The sequence below is a fragment of the Anopheles arabiensis genome, chromosome 3, assembly GCF_016920715.1.
Source record: "Anopheles arabiensis isolate DONGOLA chromosome 3, AaraD3, whole genome shotgun sequence".
Classification (NCBI taxonomy): domain Eukaryota; kingdom Metazoa; phylum Arthropoda; class Insecta; order Diptera; family Culicidae; genus Anopheles; species Anopheles arabiensis.
The window spans coordinates 5,665,613-5,685,634 of NC_053518.1; the positions used below are offsets into that span (position 1 = coordinate 5,665,613).

Sequence of the window (20,022 nt, forward strand, 5' to 3'; positions counted from 1 at the left end):
TGTTCGTAGTAATAAGTTTGAAAAACTCGCACAAAATATCTACACTAAAACAGAACCAAATAGAAAAAGGACACAACCATTGGCTATTGATTTTGTTTGCAGATTATTTCATCGTTTCACACGATCATGTGAAAACGGTTTTATTTCATCAATCATTTTTCATGTTTCATCTTCATTATCATCATCATCAGCATCGTCATATATCGAGAGTTTGTTCGTTTAGTCCAATCATCATCATCATCATAATCATCCATGCGTAATAGTAATTCATCATCGTGGGTTTTTCTTCCGGGCTCTTCCTCGCGTTAAGGCTCCCACATTGCCTCTTAACTAGCCGCAAATATATGTATATATGTGTGTGTTTCTGTGTAATATTGTAGTTTTGTTTCGTAGATATTAGTTGCTTTTTGTTTTGTTTTGTTCGTGTCGCCTCGTCTCTTCCTTCTATGCACTGCACCCGACCGATACACGGTAGGAGAACCTCCGAGAGCAGATTTATATAGCAGAGAAAATAGTTTCTCGCTTAGTTTACTTAAGTCAGCTGCTGCTTTAGCGACTGGTTCGATATCGAAAATATTCGCTCTATTTTAGGTTGGGATGAAATGTTATTGATTTTTCATCTTGTCTTACACCTGCTGTCACCTATCGCGTGCTCTTTCTAATGTTTTTGCAACAATTTTCCAAAGTTCAACCGCAAACAACGCAAGCTAGTGAAATGAAGGAAGAGTAACCCTTTCTACTGCTTCACCCATTTTTTCCAATAAGAAACTCATCCACAGAAACACAACCTTTCGGTGGATCTCTTCAATTTTCCAGTAGGGTCTCACGCTCCTATTCCTCCAATTGGAATCTCTGATTTCGATTTAAAAAAAAGCAGAATTCACAAACGATTTTCTTTTCATTTCAAATATAATTCAACTTATTTTACGCAACGCACTAGCAAAAACAAAGTCCCTCGTGAGCGCACGGATATGCAAAAGGCAGTAAGAAATTAACAGAACTAAGCTCGGAGTAAGAAAAAAAGTAAATATCAAGTTTCAAAGCCTTGAGAAAGCAAAAGAAATAAAGTAAGAAAAGCTAGATAAAACAACAAACTAAAAGAGTGTGTGTTAGAAATACGCTGATACGATCACACAACCTTGTGGCAGGAAGGATAGTAAATTAAAAAAAGAAAACAATAAAGTGTAATGTGGCAGCGTTAGGGTAAGGTGTGAATTGATGAAAACAGCTTGTGCGCTTCTTGTAGAGCAATCAGACAAGAGGATAAACTTAAGTTAAAACAACAGGCATATTCGAATGCAAGAAAACGTTTCGCGCATCCAAGATGGCCTATCAATTCGAATTCGGCTGCAAACGCCATTTTATGGCGAGCAAAAAGTGTGTTCTTCGAATGCTTTTCGACAAATTTCAAAATGAGTAGTGCGCCACACATACTTCCTCCTCCTCTCTCCCTCTCTCTAAAGCGACAAAATTAAAAAGAAATGAAAAAAATAACACACAGCGTAAAATGTCCCTACTAAAAGAGCATTTAAAAGCCTTCAATTTAAGGGCGGCTACTCTCCGTGCAATGAATCTGCCGTCTATGTTTCCTCGGTAGGCCCGGTTGGTGCGGCTGCCCAACGGTCGGCATTACTACTGGCCGTCGTCCAGATCGATGCCAGCTGGAACGGATTGTAGCCCGAGGAGGACGTAGAGGACGAACCCGATGTAGCGCTCGAAGAACCGGACCCAGTTGAAGTCGTTGATGCTGCGGCGGTTGCTGTTGCTGTTGCCTGGCCGGAGGTTGCATCGGTCGAGGAAGCGATGGCTACACTAGAAGCACCGCCTCCTTTACCGATCGCATCATCGGCTGAAAGTTGACGGATAAGTTGTTGCTGTTGTTGCGATTGTTGCAGCTGCTGCTGCTGCTGTTGTTGCTGGAGCCGATGCTGTTGAAGCAGCAGGTTGAACGTTTGCTGATCCTCTTCGTAAACCATGCGATTGGATGGCAAACCACCACCACCACCGTTACCACCCACCGCCGATGGGAGATGGTTAGAAAAGCCGGGCGGTGGTGCCACGGTGGTCTGGCCCGAGGACATTCCCGAGCCGAGCCACCCATCGGACAGGTTCGATGCTGCACGGTGGCCCAGTATAACGTCGGGTACGGTTTGCTGCTGCAGCTGACGAGCTTCCGCGGCGGCCATCGCGAGCTGAGACTGGAAGTGCAGTACCGATTCGTATGCTGCCAACTGCTGCTGCTGTTGCTGGTGGTGGTGCTGTTGTTGTTGCTGGTGCTGCTGATACTGATGCTGTGCATTGAGATTGTTCCACAGTTCGGCCGTGGTCCAGGGTTGGCTCATACCGCCGCCCTGGGAAGTCATCTGTTTGTGCGTAGACAGTGGCCATTGCAGATGCGCATCCATCGCGCTGTTCCAATCGTGCTGGTTGTGCTGTTGCTGCTGGGACAAATGTTGCTGCTGCTGCTGCTGCTGCTGGTGACGAGAGCGATAATGCATTTCCATAAAATCATTCTCGGCCGAGCTAACGCCACCCGGGTGATGATTGGAACCGTTGGACAGTCCCCCAATGGTGCTGTGATGATCGGCGCCAAATGGATGGCCAGCATTCGAGAGCAGCGAAGAGCCAATACCACGGTACGGATCGCTCTGACGCTGGTGAATGTCAGCAAACGACTGCGAAAAGAAGCTGTCCGACTGATGTTGATGTTGTCCTCCACCACCGTTCATGCTCTTGCCGATGGTCGTAGTCGCCGCCGACGGGTCATTGCTACTGCCGCCCGACGACAGCTGTACCGGATTGTGTATAACGTGCCCACCGAACGGTTCCCAACACTTGGCCAAATTCGATCCGCCCCGTCCACCCATCATCTGTGCCATCAGCAGCCCGTCCGCCTCTTCCCCATCGCCGTCGGCACTGGTCGAGCCGGAGGGCGACTTCTTGGACGTGCCAATCGGACCGAGATCGGGCGAGCCGCTGGTCGCGACGAACGGGGCCGAGCATTCCTTCTCGAGCGTTCCGCCTAGATAGCTATCATCCTTCGACCGCTGTTCGGTATGATTCGCGACCGTTGTCTTTGTGCTAACGCTAGACACATCCTGCAGCGAATGCAGTGGCTTTCGGTAGTGTTGTGTCGAGGGGGCGGCGGCGGTAGTGCTGCCACCGGTTGAGCTTGTCGTCGTAGTCGGGAGTCCAAAAACGGTGCTGTTGCTGCTGCTCCCGCCAGGAGAGCGTTGAAGACTGGCGGAGGATTTGCTATTCGGTTGGGCGTTGCTGCCACCAAACAACATGAACGCCTCCATGCCGGGCATGATCGAGCTGATCGTGGATTGCGTGCCTCCTCCTCCTCCGACCAGCTGCTTCGTTGCCGACGTTTGCGCAACGACATCGCTGAAGCTGGCACAGTTCTCACCCCAAACCGTGGCAGTCGAGGCAACAGGCACGGATGCGTTCTGCAGGATCGTGCCAAGCGTGGTCGATTTGTGCTGCTGCGAGGCGGGTGTGTTGAACTGCAGGGCGGTACCCTTGTACTGTTGCTGCGTGCCGGATGCCGCCGACGTCCCTTTGCCACCACCCTTCTTGCCTTGGTTCGGTTTTCGCTCGCGGCCCGGTGTTTTGCTGAACTTTTTGGCGGAGGACGACGATGACGATGACTGTTGGTGCTGCTGCTGCTGTTGTTGCGCCGGTTGTTGGTGGTGATGGGGCGGATTTAGTGACGATTCCACCTAAAACGAGCCAACAATAGCATCAGAAATCAGAGACACACTCAGGTACACTCGCTAAATTGGACGGCGCGTTCTTATCAAGTGCGCAGCGACGCTATTTTAAGCTAGAGAACCAATCGCGTGACGTAATTTAATGTTATCAAAGTTCAAAGCTCCCGCTTACTACTCGTCGTTCTATTACACCTAGCGCCGACCGGGAATCCAAAAGCAAAAACCGAAAACAAGCACCAAAGTGAAATGAAATCTAATTTTAACAAAGTCGTTTCTTCAACCGTTTCTCTCTTCCTGCCTAGTTCGTTGGCATGATGGGCAAAGATAGGTAAAGAACCCGAGGAGCATCATCTCATTGTTGCTCGACAACACTCGACACTCTGTGTCCGCCTCCGTGAAGCATTACCGGTGGCCTGCGTCTCTGCGCCTTCATCACTTTCCCTTTTCTTTAAATGAAAACAAACCAAATTGTATGCTTGCCTTGCCTTGCTCATCAAGAAGGCACGAGTTGAATAAGAATTCCACTGTGTTGGACGTAATAAAAGAATAAAACAATACGAACAACAATCAGCACCATTGATTGTTGTCGTGCTCTTGCCGGGTTGGATGAGATTTCCCGTGCATCACCCGACCGCACGGCAAGAAGTGAGCCGAGGCAGCGGATCTATTAGATCGATTCATTCCCCCCAACTGACGACACCCGATAGACAGGCATGACACCACGACCGCCGTGTGTGTATGTCTTCGTATCTGTGTGTGTCGTGCTGTTTGTTTTTCGGTTCTAAAATAAATACAAACATTCTTGATGGGCACACAGAGCGTCGTCACAAATCTGTCGTGGTCTCATCGGTCTCAAAAAGGTGAACAGAAGGCAATCAGTTCCCTATCCTCCGCTGCATTTCCACAGTAAAAACTAGCGCATAACTGCTGCTCAAGCATGTTTCTGCAGCACGAGCAGCCTCTCCTTTCGCTGTGTGCGTGTAAAGAATGTCACCGCGCTAAACGTGTGCGCGCTCGCTCGCCTTGCTGTTGCGCGTAACATTCCATGGAGCCGCGCGGCGCACATGGATGACCAGCCGCGCACACTACACCACGTGCGTCACACTTTTTTGCTGCCTTTCCGCGCAACAACCGCGTGTCTTACCATCGCCGATTCCCTCCCCGCATCATTCCACCACGTCCGTTCCACAAACGGAGCGGCTCACGTGCAGCCAGCACCAGTGCCGGACGCACGAGAGAATATATTATGCCGCGCGAGCGCATGCGTAACGATCGCTAAAACGTACCAGCCGTACACAGCAACAAAGGCAAAGAAGAGGCACAAGAGGCCTCCAATAGGGGCATCGCACACAACAATTTCAGAACCAAACACAACACACGGCGCAATGATAATAAAACAAACACAAACGACGCATAAGTGTGCAACCTTTCGGAGGCACGAGCCAAGACCCCCCACACCACGCGGGCCAGCGACACATCGGTCAAACATTGTGGCGGTGCGCGGGGCAAAAGATTGTTGCCATTAATCGTCTCGTTCGCTATCGTCAATCAACCTGAGGGTTTCCTTACGTTTCTCACTCTCCCTCTCTCTCTCTTACTCTTTCGCTCGTTTGCTATCATCTCCCCCTTCTAGCGAACTGATAAATGAACCTATCAAACAAAATTTCAGCTGATTCTACCGCCCCAAAGGGCTTGTTGTTGTTGTGTATCGTCGCGATGGTGCTGCGCTACCGATTGTAAAGATTGACCTTACTGATAAAAACATTCGCCAACGCAAACCTCTCCTGCTTAGGGGGGGGGGGGGGGCATGAACAATGATTACGACTTTTAATAACAAACAAACTGAGCCCGTACCTGCTGCTGTGCATTTCCGTTTCCGATGGGCAGCTGCTTTTCGGCGCAGATGATGTTACTACCGCTGGAACTGTTTTCCTTGCCAAGACTGTCGCCAGCAAATGGGTTGTTCTTTTCGCTGGCAGTCTTCACGCCCGCATCTTGCTGTTTGATCGCTTTCGTGGAGGTTCCGCTACCGTTTGAGGTGGCCAGCTGCTTTCCACTCGCAGTACCATTCGTAGTACATGACGATGCTGTTGTTCGAGCCTTCCCTGGGATGTCCTTTGCTGAATGTTGCTGCTGCTGCTGCTGCTGCTGTGGGGATGATACCGACTCCTTCACGGATGGCGGTCCAGCTCCAACGACCACCGCAGTTGACGCGATCGCTTCCGCCGAGGGTTTCTGACTAGTATGCGCTGCGGTTGTTACTGTAGTAGTGGTAGTGGTAGTAGTAGCGTTAGTTGCTCTCGACAGTGTGTTGGCGACGGCAAACACGGAGGCCAGCGACACAACCACCGATTCGTAGCTGACCGGTAGGCTTTTCGTTTTCTTTACGTTCGTTTTGGCCGCTGTCGCTGGCTCGCGTTCTCGGGCCTGCTTCGCTTGATGATGACTCTGGTGATGATGCTGCTGCTGGTGCTGCTTGGACGTCGGCGATGGGGACGAGGACGACGAGGACGTCGTCGAGGCAGCGGACGATGATGACGATGATGACGACGGCGACGATGCGTTTGACGACAGGGAGATCGAAGCGATTGATAAGCCCTGCTGCTGCTCCTCACCCGCGTACGATGAGGACGACGATGATGATGACGACGAAGACGACGAACTGGTGGTGGACGACGCCGAAGAGGTCGAGTGGTGATGTTGCTTGCTGTTGCTGTTGTTGTTGGCGGATGAATTTGATTCAAGCACGCCGGTTAAGTCACTGGTTGCGGAGCTGTTCGGTGCTGCTGTTGCTGCTGCTGTACTGCCCTTCGCACCGAACGCTCCAGTCTTTGCCGTTTTGCTACATTCCGTTTCGGATGTCGACGAAGTCGGGGATTTCGTTCTGTCTTTGGTTGCACCGGACGAGCTTCTGCTGTCTCCGTTGCCGTTGGGCGAGTCAGGCGAACTGGGGGCGGCGGTGGCGGGCACGACCGCTGGCTCCTTGGAGGGTGTTATCGAGCGGCGGCTTTTCGTTACGGACGATGACGTCAAGGAGGCGGATTTGCTTCCGTCCACCGGTGCTGTTGAGGACGATCCCTGCGTGGCCGACGATATCGATGCAGCGACAACGACGGGTTTGGTCGACGCACCAAGCTTTGATGTGAAGTCGCTCCAGCTACGATTGAATCGACTGGCGGCCGTACTTGCTCCTCCACCATCTCCTGCCGTTGCCGCACTGCCGTTCTGTAGTCCCTTTGCGTGCGTTCCATTCTTGCGGTCCGGTTTCCTGCGCGTTATCACGCTCGACGAGGTGCTGCTGTTACTGCTAATCACGCTACTGCCACCGTTCTGATTTGCCTTCACGTCCTTGCCGCTCGCTTCTCGACACGCACCCTCGCTCCCGGTGCTGGTGGTTGTGTGCTGCAGCGCGATCTGTCGCAGGTCAAGCGGCGGCTGCAGCGGGCCTCGCTCGCGCACGTGGCTCAAAAAATGCGCCCGCAGCAAACGGTTCGCCTCGAGGACGGCGCTCGCCAGCGTGCCGAACAGGGCCGTCGGCAGCACGACGATCAGTATCGTGCGCAGCCAGTACTCGAACCAGGGTCGCGGCAGCGACCGATTGCACACGTCCAGCCGCTGCATCGGTACCGTGCCGAGCAGCGTAAAGTTCACCAGGAAGTGGTTAATGTTCGTGTCGAAGTGCAGGACGCGCGTGACGCGCGACAGCGTAAAGTCGGGCGCGAACGCGATCTCGATCTTGCGGCTCGCGTTCGGCGCCAGCTCGAACGGCGCACAGTCCAGCACCTTGAAGCCGAAGCCCTCGCACGGTGCGTCCTCGATCCGGATGCCGGATATCAGGATCGGCACCTCGCCGTAGTTGCGCGCGGTGAACGTGCGCCGCGTCTCCACCACGAACTCTTCCTGCTCCGCTTCGCCTGCTCCCGGCGTCGTGCTGCCGGCGGTGCCCACCGGTTCCTCTTCCTCCTTCGCCGTCTGCTGCTGTTGCCCGTTTGTGTCCACCTTGTACTGCTTGTAGGCGCCGCTGTTGCCGCTGCTGCTAGTGCCACCACCACCGCCCTCGGACCGCAGCTTCCGGTACCACTGGTCGTAGCACGGTCGCACATGCTTCTCGGTAATCTCGAACTGCAGGGCGGTGGGCGAGCCGGGCCGCCGGTTGCCAAACTTGAACAGCGGCACGACCGCGCGCGCCTGTATCCAGGCGGCGTCAATTAGCGTCAGATTGTTGCGCATGTACAGCACGGTCGAGTAGGTGCCGGGCTGCTGGGCACTAAACTTGACCGCGATACGCAAAAACGACTGCGGCTTCACGTAGTTCACGTAGATGTCGTCGCTGTCGAACAGGAAGAAGGAGAACACACTCTCCTCGCTGAGCGTGCAGTTGTCGCAGACGGTTAGCACCTCGGGCGGCAAATTGATTCCGCCGCCGCCCGTTCCTCCTCCTCCACCGTCCACTATCGGCTGGCGGCCGTGGATGGCGACGTCGTGCAGCACCAGATGCACGAACAGTATCTGGTCCGACGGGTTGTTGATCGTGATGAGCCGCACCGCCTCCTGCTCCACCTGCAGCGTCGGAAAGAACACATTCTCGTCCAGCAGCTTGGGCCACACTAGATCGACGCTCGCGTTGAAATCGAACCGCCGGCTCGACTCGGCCAGCACCTGAAAGTGGACGCTGGTGAGCCGCTGGCGCATCTCGGCGTACCGCTGCAGCTGCTGCAGCAGCTTGTCGCTGTCCAGCCGCCGGTACTGCTCGTAGCAGTCGAGCGTGGCCATCCACTTGACACCGAACGGTTTCGAGAGCAGATCGAAGCTGCTGTAACAGTCGGCCGTCGGTGCGCAGTGCGCTTTCGGGTCGAGTGTCATCCGTCCGATGCTGGTGACCGTGTCGGGATGGAGCGTAACCGGTTGGTTCGGTGCGAGCGGGCGCTGCTTGTCCGGCGACAGGAACTCGTAGCTCAGCCCGGGCACGTCCGTGCGGATGCTTTCGATCTGGATCTTGGTCGGGAAGCTGGAGGCGGCGAGCAGCGACAGCGAGCACAGCTTCCCCTGTGGAGCGAAGGGAGAAAACGAGAGAAAAATAGAAAGGCGAGAATGAGCATCAGTCACACAAACGCAAACACACAAACTAACCAGTTTGAGAAAAGTGAAAGCAATTGTGAAACGGTGTTGGCGTCTTAAGAGGGACATTTACATATTTTGCCGGGTTTTTTGTTTGTTTCTTTTTGCGATTGCTGGTGAGCTTTCAGTCAGTGGGTTTTGTTTGGAATTGGACTGTCGTGAGGATGACGCAGAGAGAAAGGGAAAGAGTGCAATGCTAAAAATGGTTCCGAATCGAGTGCTAATTAATCAAATCGATACAGAACAACAGCAATCACGAACCGGTCTTCTTATTTTTGGCATAATGACCTATTCACGCACTCGAATAAATAATCCTTGACGAGCGGGTGGACTAGAAAGGAACATTGAATTCATGCAAGATCGAGAATACATGCATAACCTTAATCCCTACTTTCGTCCAGTAGGAAATCGATTTTTTTTTCTTGTCCTCTCTCTCCCAATTTCCTTAGGCTCATTTAAAGTTGATTAATTGACAAAAATATGGAACGAAACGCACAAATAGGCTTGCTGCATGCTTTTTTACATCTACAAACTAGTGATGTGCTCTCTGAAGCGCACCCATGAGCCCGATCCTACTCCGAATATTATTAGTCCGATTTTGATTCCGGCAAAATGGGAACCATTTATTCCTCCTGGAGTCGAAATCGTTCGAAGTCGTCCGGAGTCGTCCGCAGTCGTCCGCAGTCGTCCGGAGTCGTCCGGAGTTGTCCGGAGTCGTTCGGTGTCGTTCAGAGTCGTCCGGAGTTGTCCGGAGTCGATCGGAGTCGTCCAGAGTCATCCGAAGTCGTCTAGAGTCGTCCGGAATCGCCCGGAGTCCTTCAGAGTCATCGTCCGGAGTCGTCCGAAGTCGTTCGAAGTCGCCCGAAGTCGTCCGCAGTCGTCCGAAGTCGTTCGAAGTCGCCCGAAGTCGTCCGCAGTCGTGCGGAGTCGTTCGGAGTCGTTCGGAGTCGTCCGGAGTCGTCCGGATTTGTCCAGAGTCCTCCAAAGTCATCGTCCAGTCATCGTCCGGAGTCGTCCAGAGTCGTCCGAAGTCATACAGAGTCGTTCGGAATCGCCCGGAGTCCTTCAGAGTCATCGTCTGGAGTCGTCCGAAGTTGTTCGAAGTTGTCCGGAGTCGTCAGGAGTCATCCGGAGTCGCCTGGAGTCCTTTAGAGTCATCGTCCGGAGTCTTCTGGAGTCATCCGGAGTCGTCCGGAGTCGTCTGAAGTCGTCCGGAGTCATCCAGAGTCGTTCGGAGTCCTCCGAAGTCGTCTGAAGTCGTCCGAAGTCGTCCGGAGTCATCCGGAGTCGTTCGAAGTCGGAGTCGTCCGGAATAATTCGGTGTTCCAGATAATGTTGGGCGGATCTACCTACCGGAGTTGATTCCGAAATTATCGGAGAATTGGATTGGAGTCGACTCCAGATTTTGGCCAACTTTACCCATCACTACTACAAATCACCCGACGACACACGACGACTAGGGCGCCTTGTATTTAGGCTTGCAATCGTGTCAGGGGGGACGGCCTACCACACCGACCGGGCGCCACCACCAGGAAGGGGGTTCCTGGTTTTAATACGATGATGATAATGATGTTATCGATTGTTTCAATGCAGTGCAGCTCGCGCGAGCTTTTTTCCTTAGCTTTTGCCTACTCCACACAAACATTGGCGTTGTAAATGTTGCACACCGCGCGCGCCGTCCATTTGACGGCGATCATTATCAGGTGATGTTGATGGCGTTTGATGATGATGTTTTGCCCTCCAACAACTAGTCCATCCCGAATGTTCCCCAGGATTAAATTCAACACACAGACTTTGAACGGTGTGTGTGTGTCCCAGTTTCTAGCGACCGTTTGCCATCCGGAAGATCGATCGATCGACACGCTTCCATGCCGGAAAGATTATTCGATTAACGATGTAACGAGCGAATCCCGTGATCATCAGCAGCACGGCACCATCTCGTCATTATCAGCTGATTTGTCTGGAAGTTACAAAACTGAGCTCCGGACGACGACGCCAACGACGACGGGAGAGTATGACCATGGCAAGGCCACAAACCGAAAACAGAGTCCACCGTCTTATCAGTAGCAATGGTCTGCCCCTCCCCTTATAAAATCAACATCTCCTCCTCTCTCATCCCTATCTGAAAAGCTTCTTGTACTACTTGGTGTGTTTATTGTTGTTCAGTGCTTTTCTCTGTGCGCTTGCGGTTGCGCGTCCCGTCTTACGCAGCAGCAGCAGCGGCAACGCGATTTGAATCTGCGGCTGATAATCAGCGCAACAAACACAAAACGTGCCCCCGCGCCCGGCTGTCACGGCTGCTGCGCGGATTGTGATGCAAAACCACAACCCAAACGGTCAACCGGAAGATGTGTATCGAACCACAAAAACCTTGTCAAATGGGAACAGTAACGCCTGGGACGACACAAAAGCCATGGGAGGGAAGATACATCTGAAGCGAAAACTGATTGCGCAAACACACACACACAGCAGTGGTGCTACTGTACGATAAGCCTGCCTTCGCATAAAGGTGTGGGTTCAGTGCATCTATGTGGGAGGACTGAAAAGCCTTCGCCCCCAAGGAGTCTGGGTCAAAAGATGATGCTCTATTTAAATTACCTTCCAGCTAGACCTGTCTAGCCATTGAACCACTTCCCTCCTGCGCGATCAGATACTGTCATTACACCCTCCCCTCCCTTTCTTATCTCGCGGCTGGTACGACACGATACAAAATGCCCCAGCGGCCGTTGGGTCGTGCGCTTTATCACACGTTGAAGCTAAAATTGGAGCAAAAGCCGTGGGCACGTGAGTTTATCGCAATCGAACGCTTCACGATATCGGGCAAAAGAGCTTGGACACAATTCCTCCACTCATAGCAACAACCAGTTCCAGTTCCAGCTGGATGTAAAAAGCTTATCGACTGACGACTAGGTGTGTTGCACCGAAAAAAAATGGTACAAAACGATTGATTTTCTCGCATGTCTCTTCAAGCACAAGTACCTTCCACGATCATTCGTTTATTCTCATTTCTAGCTTCACACTTCAAAGTAATCGAGAGAGAGAGAGAAAAAAGTAGAAGCACCATAATTATAACAACCCACTTCAGACGCACAATCTACAATCATCTGTCAATTCGAGACGGGAGTTTGGAGTGTGTCGTCTTCACCCCATCGTCCCTACCCTCTCTCTCTGTCACAGAGCACAATACCACGTGCAGAAAACGGAACTAACCCTCCACACTTTATCTCAGGTGTGAACTGCGCATTACCAATGAAATTTAGACAACAATTCTTGAGAGATTGACAGCGGACCAAACGCACGAAACCACGCAGAATACGACTTCGTACGATCAGTGAAAAGCTTGTCCAAATCAAATGGGTGTTTTTGCTCAATCAAATGCGTCGTTTCTTGTAGCAAATATTCACGCCACTAATCAGGGGGGAAAAAGACCCCATAATCCCATGCCTTCGGCTGTTGCTGCTGCCGCCGTTTCAAGGATACGCGCACACACTGTATGGTGCCGCATCTTCTTCGGGCGCTAATTTGCATACCGCAGCTGGCCACTTAAAAGTATGGTCAACCGATGGAAATGTCACCCATCTGATCAAATCACCTGCGCGTTTCGTTCATTTCCGTGTAATATCCGGACTTTTATTTCGGTCTGGTCGTCAGAGTTTTAAATATTTATGATTGAAACGGCGAAATAGCAGCTCCATCCGGACCATTTTGAGGGGAAATTCTGTTGCTTTGTTAATACTAAAATTAGATAATTTAATAAAAGAACATGCTAATGCACTTGATACAGAAAACGGGCATTAAAACTGTTTTAAAACATAATTCAAAACAACTGTCCAACACAATTCGTTCTACTCAATTTATTTCCCAAGCTTGAACAAGAAAAGTCAGGCCCTTTCCGAGTCAATGGGGAAGGGCTGATTCCCACCCCGACTTTACAAGCACACATTAAGAACTTTATCGCATAAATAATTATGTGTACGAGAAACAAAAAAGTAAAACCACTCAACTCAAAACGCAAAACGCAACAACAACCGCAAGCAAAACCATCTTGGTCTTGGGCCTCCTTTTAAGCTTGTCGCGAGAGTTTGTCGCGTAATTTGTTTTTGCCTCAGCCACTCCCGCTGTCTCGCGCTTCCACGGGTTCTCTCGCGCAGCGCAACATTCGATAAGGTCACATTGGGCGGGAGAGCTTAGAAGGGTCCCCCGCCACCCGGTATGGTCCGAGGGGGGTTCTCCCTTTCTTATCAACCGCCTAATCTATGTTATTAATCTAATAACTTAAAGGCAAAACCATTTTTTTCCTACTCTCCCGATAGAGTGAACATGTTTTGGACCGCTTTTAGGTAAGCGCGCAAGAGTTTTCACACTACAGCGTTTCTGTTTTTTAAATACATTAGTGTAGCAACTCAAAATAAACACCATTCACCAACCGATAACCGGCTGTGGGGAAATTACGACAGGAAATTCCAAAAACTATTTTTATTGCAATCGTATTTCAATGGGATGATTTGAGCAAAAGCTGTAAAATATGTGAGACAAATCTAAAGACTTCATCAAAAAAAAATGCTAACGTCTCGCATTTCCAATCCAAAACCAGACCCTGGGTCTGGGTCCTCCGACAAGCAAAACATACATTTCGCATACAATTTGTCGCCAGCCAGCTTCAACACAATAGTCCGCCACACCACACACACAAGCAACTCGTTTGCGAACTTGTTTCTCCGAGCCATTGGTCCACCAACCAACCAACTCGCCACACTACATTGACTTCTCGATCGACCGCCCGGCCGCCCGTTTTTACTTATTTAGCGATCTTCGCAAAATCCAGCACCATTAATGGAGATTTTTGGTGGCGTTACGACCAGACCGACCGACACAGACGATCGTCGAGAGTCCGTGGTGTTTGGGAGATTTGGGGTTTCCTTCCTTTTGGGGGCGCCTTTTGCTTTTGCCATGGGGACGACAAAAACCCTCACAGTGTTAAACTTTCACTTAGACAGAACACCAAAAATAAAACACGCCAGGCGAAACACCACTTTTGGAAAGAGTGGGTGAGACTGGCCGGGTGGTGGTGACCCGATCGCCCGATTCAAAACCAAGGATTTCAGTCCATACAGCAGACGGCATCGTACAGCACAACACACGAGCGATCGTATTTGAACCCAAATTCGTCACGCTTTGGAAGCATTTTTCCTGTTCCCTCTTTTCCGTTTGCCACTGTTTTAATGTGTTAATTTATGATCCTTGAAGAGCGTTAAACTGTTGCAGATGTAGTGGGGAATTGCGTTAATTACTTTTGGTTTTGTATGGGCCTGCGCTATCCAGTCATGAGCTCATTGTAACAATTTGTGCAAAGTGAACAGCAGCTTGACTTAAGGCCAGAATGGTTTATTTACATTCTAGCTATAGTTTCATTCTATCCAGAAAATAATACTTCAAGCTGGTTGTTCCAGAAGCAAATTCAATCGTTGATCCTCTACAAAGTCCATTCCCATTGGTTGCCATCACCCACTGCTTCCATAAACGCCACCCAAGCCACCTTCGCTTTAACCCTGCAACAAGCATTCCTCTACCACCTGTGCACACACACAACCACAAACAACAGCCACTTACCGGAAAACAATCCTCAAAGCGCAACCGCTCACGCATCAGGTGCAGCTCGCCGACGGCCGTGGTGAACCGGAGCGGCGTCACGATCTCCTCGTAGTCCGTCTTGACCGTGAACCGGCCCTGGTAGCTGTCGATGGTGCCGCTCTGCACGCTGATCTGGTAGACGATCCACTCGCCCGGCTGCACCGTGTGGCAGAACACGAGCCCGTCGAGCCGCAGCGGCCCACAGCCCCGCAGTATGACCGTGATGGTGGGCGCCCCGACCGCCGCATCGGACGTGATCGCGCCCTTCCAGTGGATGATCGGTATCGGGACGGGGTTGGGATTGCGGAACGCGACCAACGCTTCCCCGATCGTAGCAATGGGCAGCACGCCAAAGTCAAGTTCTTGTTGCTGCTGCTGCTGCTGCTGGCCCGTCCCTTTGTCCAGCGATGGAGGTCGCACCAGCCCGGTTGGTGTGAGCAGTGACGCATCGCGCACCGTCGCCGACAGTAACCGCTCCAACCGTCCACTGTACCCGAGCACCGGCAGCTCGTAATCGCTGATGTTCGTCGCGAGCCTTAGCGAGGTGGAAATGGTGAAGGGCTCGGTGCTCCACTGCACCCCATCCTCCACCTTGCGGGTGATACGCAGCAGCGTTCGCTCTTCGTTCGGTCGCAGCACAACCGGCCGGAAGCCCTCGATCGCAAAGTACCGCCGGCAGTCCTCCGGTACGCTCACGTTCGTGATGGACAATGGCACGTTGAAGTGGTTCCGGATGACCAGCGGGCGGTCTTCCTCGTCCTGTCGAGCGAGCTTCCCGTCCGGGGACGCCGGCAGCAGAAACCGCAACACTTCCTCGTTGTACTGGATGCTGCCCTTCAGCACCTCGCCCGCGAACGGTATCGAGTAGATGCTGGTCACCACCTTCGACGGCCGGCCGTTTGCGTCCGTCCCGCCGCCTTCCTCCGTGCCCGCTGCATCGTACGTTGTCGCTCGGATAGCGATCGTTTCGTCCTCGTTCCGTCGACCGGCAGCAGCAGCTCCTGTCGCGTCCTGTTCCTCGTCCTGCTGTGGCTGCTGCTCGCCATCCTCTTCTGCGCCATCCTCTTCATCGCCAGTCCCCTGTTCTCCTCCGTCCGATGCGGACAGGATCCGTTCCAGATTGAGCAGTATCCGTCCGCTGATGTGGCGCCGATCGCTCGTCAGCTTGGACCAATCGAACTCGACGTGCAGCGTGGGGCCGTCCAGCACGAGCACGTGCATGCACAGCACCGACTCGATATCGTCCGCCTGTACGCCCCAGCTCTTCACGCGCACCAGCTGGCTGCCTGAGTTGTGCAAATCCACGCTGAGCCGCGTCACATTGCGCCCGCTCCGCACACTCAGCCCAAACTCGCTGTCCTCCACCGGGGCTGCCAGTGCTGAAGCGGCCGTCGACCGTCTTGAAGATGCTGCTGTTGCTGTGGCCGCCCCAGGCCCTTGGCTCGTCCCCACCGCCTCCGACATGGACGAGGTGACGCCAAGCTCCAGGAACGGTATGCGCGAGTACAGCCCCGTCTCCTTCGCGATCTCCACCTCGATCGGCACCACCAGCATCTTGTCGACGAGGGCCGGATTGGCCGGCCCGCCTGAGATCTTGATGCGCACGTACGCGATGTGGTGGCCGGGCGTGCGCGCATGAAACCGCACCCGTATCACCGTGCGCGTACTGTGCGCCGGCACCTCCCACAGCTGCTGCGGGCCCTCCTGGCCGCCGCTCGGCAGCTCGAGCTGAAAGTTCCCCCCACTGCTGTACACCTCCACTATCTGGAGCGGCGTGTCGTGCGGGTTGTACAGCGTGATCTCCGGCGAGAGCGTCGCGTTGAGCGGCGCCTGCAGCCCGACGAGCGGCCGCAACCGGTACGGACATTCGGCGCCCTCGCCCCGCACCGCGTACCGCAGCATGCCGAAGGAGGTGTGCACGAGCAGCGAACCGTCGGCCGGACCGAGCTTGCGGGGCAGAAACACCACGCTGAACGTGGTGTTGCCGCCGGGCGGGATCATCTTTTCCTTGAAGTACGAGCTGGAAAACTCCGCCGCACTGCCGGAGATGGAGCCCAGGTAGACGCTGCGGTTTTTGTGCCGGTTCAGCAGCACCACCGGCTGGTTGTGCGGGTCGCCTATCGACCGCTCGGCAAAGTTGAGCTGGGGCGGGTGAAAGAACAGATGGATGGTCGCCTCCTCGCTGAGCGTTTGCTGCGGGGATGCCCCGAGCAGCGCCCCATCCTCGTCCAGCATGATGCCGTCGATGAGGGTGGAGGAGGGGGAGGATGCCGACGAGCCGGACTGAGCGGCCGCCGTCGACTGGGCGGTGGACGAGGTGGAGCCAGAAGCCGATCTGTCCTCCGGCGTGGCTGCCACCGTGTGAAAGTGCACCTGCGAGTTGAACTGAAACAGGACGAGCACCGCCAGCCCCAGGACGCGTGCCGTCCATCGGTGATGTCGGAGGCTGCTGCTGCTTCTACTTGTTGTTCGCCTGCCGCAGCCATTGTGCTGCTCCGCTGCGCCGCCGCCTACTGTGAACATGTTGGTCGCTTTGGTGTGATGCCGTCTTAAGGGTGGCCAATGTTGCTGCTGCTGCTGCTCGTCGTCGCGCCGTCGAAGCCAGGTTTGCCGCGATTGTCGCGATGTCCTCACATACACTTACACCTAGCCAACGTGTGGTTGGCCCTCACGCAACGCCCTCACACACTGCACTTGGTACGCTCCCAAACACTCTTTCTCTTTGTATTCGGATTTTTTTCTTCTTCTGTCACCACACTACCACGCGCGGATGAATTGCCGATTAATAAACGTGCGTGAGAGCTGCAGCTGCTGCTGCTGCCTTTTTCTGCTTCTTATTCTTTTTCACTCTAGGGATGCAACTCTGCATACACACATACACTGTCGCGCACACAGAGAAAGACCTACTTTGAGCGCGCTCAAGGATGCACACACTCGGTGGGGCCCCCGGCGTGTTGTGCTATTCGCGTTTGTTTCACTCACTTTCTTCTTCCTGCCTCCTTCTTTTTCTTCTTCTTCTTTCCACTCTCTCTCTCTCACACAGACACACGCTTTCCTCTATTTATTTTTGTCACTCACTTTTCACCACACTTCTTCGCGTGTACCGGCACTGCAACTGCTGCTGCTGCTGCTGCTGCTGCTGCTGCTGCGGCCGCTGTTTGTGCTGGTCGTGGTGCTACTGCTGCTGCTGCTAATGCTTCTACGGTTGCTGCGTTGTTTCGCTGGTGCTGGGCAGCTGATAGGCGACGCAAGAAGGTTCGCCGCATTTGGCTGATTGTTGCCGGGCAGAAGAGGAACTGACGGCGACGACCGGGACGACGATGCCAGCCAGCAGTTCATATTTTCGGGTCCGCTACCCGCTTCCCAACGTAGTTTCGTATATCGGTGTGTGTTTGTGTGCGTTTCTGTCTTCGCTTTCGGAACGCGTTTACATTCCATCCGCCAGCGCAAGTACCATTGCACTCTGCTGGAGACCAGATGGCGCACACACGGTCCGGTGTGTGTCTCTCCGTTGTCTCTTCCGTTTCTTTGCTCCGTTTTTTTTTCGCAGCCTTGTGGTTCGCTACAACTAAAAAACCACATGCACTCACGCACACACACACTCTCACGTTTCGCTGTTAAATCGAAGAGGGGGAGGAAGAGGGAAGAAAAGAAGATAGAATGATGATATGTTGCGGCGTTGTACCGGGCAGTATGGTCAACTAATGATGAGTGAGATAAAAAAGCGGAACACAACAAACCGCGCGCACGAGGTCACACACAAGTGACACAAACAACACTACGCACGCACACACACGCACGCAATAGGAAGATTTCCATCAAAAACCGCGTGTGACGGGAGCGCTTCCAAAGCTTCCGTTTTCTGCAAAAAGTAGCCGCTGAAAAGATGGTCCCCCACCCCGCACACCGAGGAACGTCAGGTGATGATGATGCACCCAAGAATCAATCAAACAGAACAACAGACGGCCTGCTTTTCGGGGTAATCGGCGCCGAGTTACGGCGAACAACCAGTTGCCATCGAGGAAATTTCGTTTTTTTTTTTTGCGGCTTTGCCAGAAAGGGACAGAAGATGGATGTAACGCTGCAGGTAGAGAACAACACACCACTACTACCACCACTACCACCAACATCGCCTTGTGTCCTTCCTATTGCGCTCGCGGCACGCGCTGTACGGACGGTAAGGGAGGGAAGGGGATGAGGGGAGCGCGCGCGCAAAAAAGGAGCTTGCGGACCCCCTCGCTTGGCGAGCGCGTATCTGTCAAGCAGGCCAAGGAAATTCATCATCCGATTGACTCGTCCCCGCTAGTGCCATTGGCAGGCAGGCAGGCAGCACCACCGCGCCACCGCGCACACACACCCGTCCGACCCGAAAACTATATCGCAATCTTCTCGACTCGCGCTCGATACGCTCGTGTACACTGAAGGTGGTGCTGGCTGCTGCTACTGCTGGCTGCCTTTTCGCACACGGCCAAGATGCTACATTTCCGTAAATAAGTTCGCGCGGCTAATGCAATGTGAGAATTTTCACCCGTCGATACGACCGACACACACACACACACGGCCCGAAAAGGGAGGCCACCCGTCGAGACACCCCGCGCGCGATATTTGCAACAGGATTTTGCGTATGTGTGTGCGCGCCTCTCTTGCACGGGACCACCAACTGCAGCAGCGGTGCAGCTAGCAGACGATTTGGCTTTGGCTGTTGCAGTTTGCCCCCGAAATCACACACGCTAGAGCTAGTCCCGTCCGCGCTTGCGGGTCGATTTTCACAGCACGCGTACCGTTTTCCTTGCTCGCGACACTATTGTTTTTCCTCTTTTCCTGCAAACTAAATCTCGCTCGATCCTGTCCGTGGTTCTTCACGCGCACGATTCATCCGAATCGCTCGACTGACGTACGGGGCGCCCCGTTGGACATGGCGAGGGTTTTTGACGTTCGAAAATTGCTGCATCTCGCTCATTTTCTCTAGACGTCCTTTACTCGCTTATAGCGCTCGTTTTGAGGTGAGCTTTTGTGTCCCCCTTTTCACACTTCGTTCCAAACACTTCAACCACCTTTGTTCATATGCCTTTCGTTGTTTGGTGAGAATCTACGCGCAACATATATCATGGTGTATATGTTCTCGCTCGATTTGTCGTACCGTCTCTTTCGCGCACATGGAGGTGTGAAAAATGTAAACAACTTGGTGGCTGTTGCGAAGTAGAAATGCTCAATTTGGTTGATTACTTTGAATTAAAATCAACAGAAAATGGATACACTTTTTATTTTACTTATAGCTGAAAGGTTTTAAATTACTGTGCGACGCATATGATCGCCGTTCAAAGTGCTCGCACGTCAGCAGCTGAGAGAGATGTGATGAAGCAAAACATCCTGGGGGACGGGTAAGTTTGTTTAAAAATGCTTGACTTCAACATCACATCTAGTTCATCTAAATACAAGGCGTGCTCTTCTTCATCTTGTGGTGGTGGAGTATATTTTTTTTGCCATTTAATTCTGCCCACCAACACAATCGCACTCCAGCGCGAGCTTTTAAGCAGCTATTTTGAACCATCAAAAA

General features: G+C 52.9%; 1 protein-coding gene across 1 annotated transcript; it reads right to left on the minus strand.

Moving 5' to 3' along the window:
• Positions 1-86: 86 nt before the first annotated feature.
• LOC120903988 lies at positions 87-19,377 on the minus strand. The gene is made up of 4 exons (XM_040313680.1): positions 19,247-19,377; positions 14,445-18,079; positions 5,571-8,762; positions 87-3,725 (listed from the first exon to the last, which is right to left on the minus strand). Exons 2-4 carry the CDS (start codon positions 16,986-16,988, stop codon positions 1,581-1,583), a joined length of 7,881 nt encoding a protein of 2,626 aa, XP_040169614.1. The 5' UTR covers positions 16,989-18,079; positions 19,247-19,377; the 3' UTR covers positions 87-1,580.
• Positions 19,378-20,022: the final 645 nt, after the last annotated feature.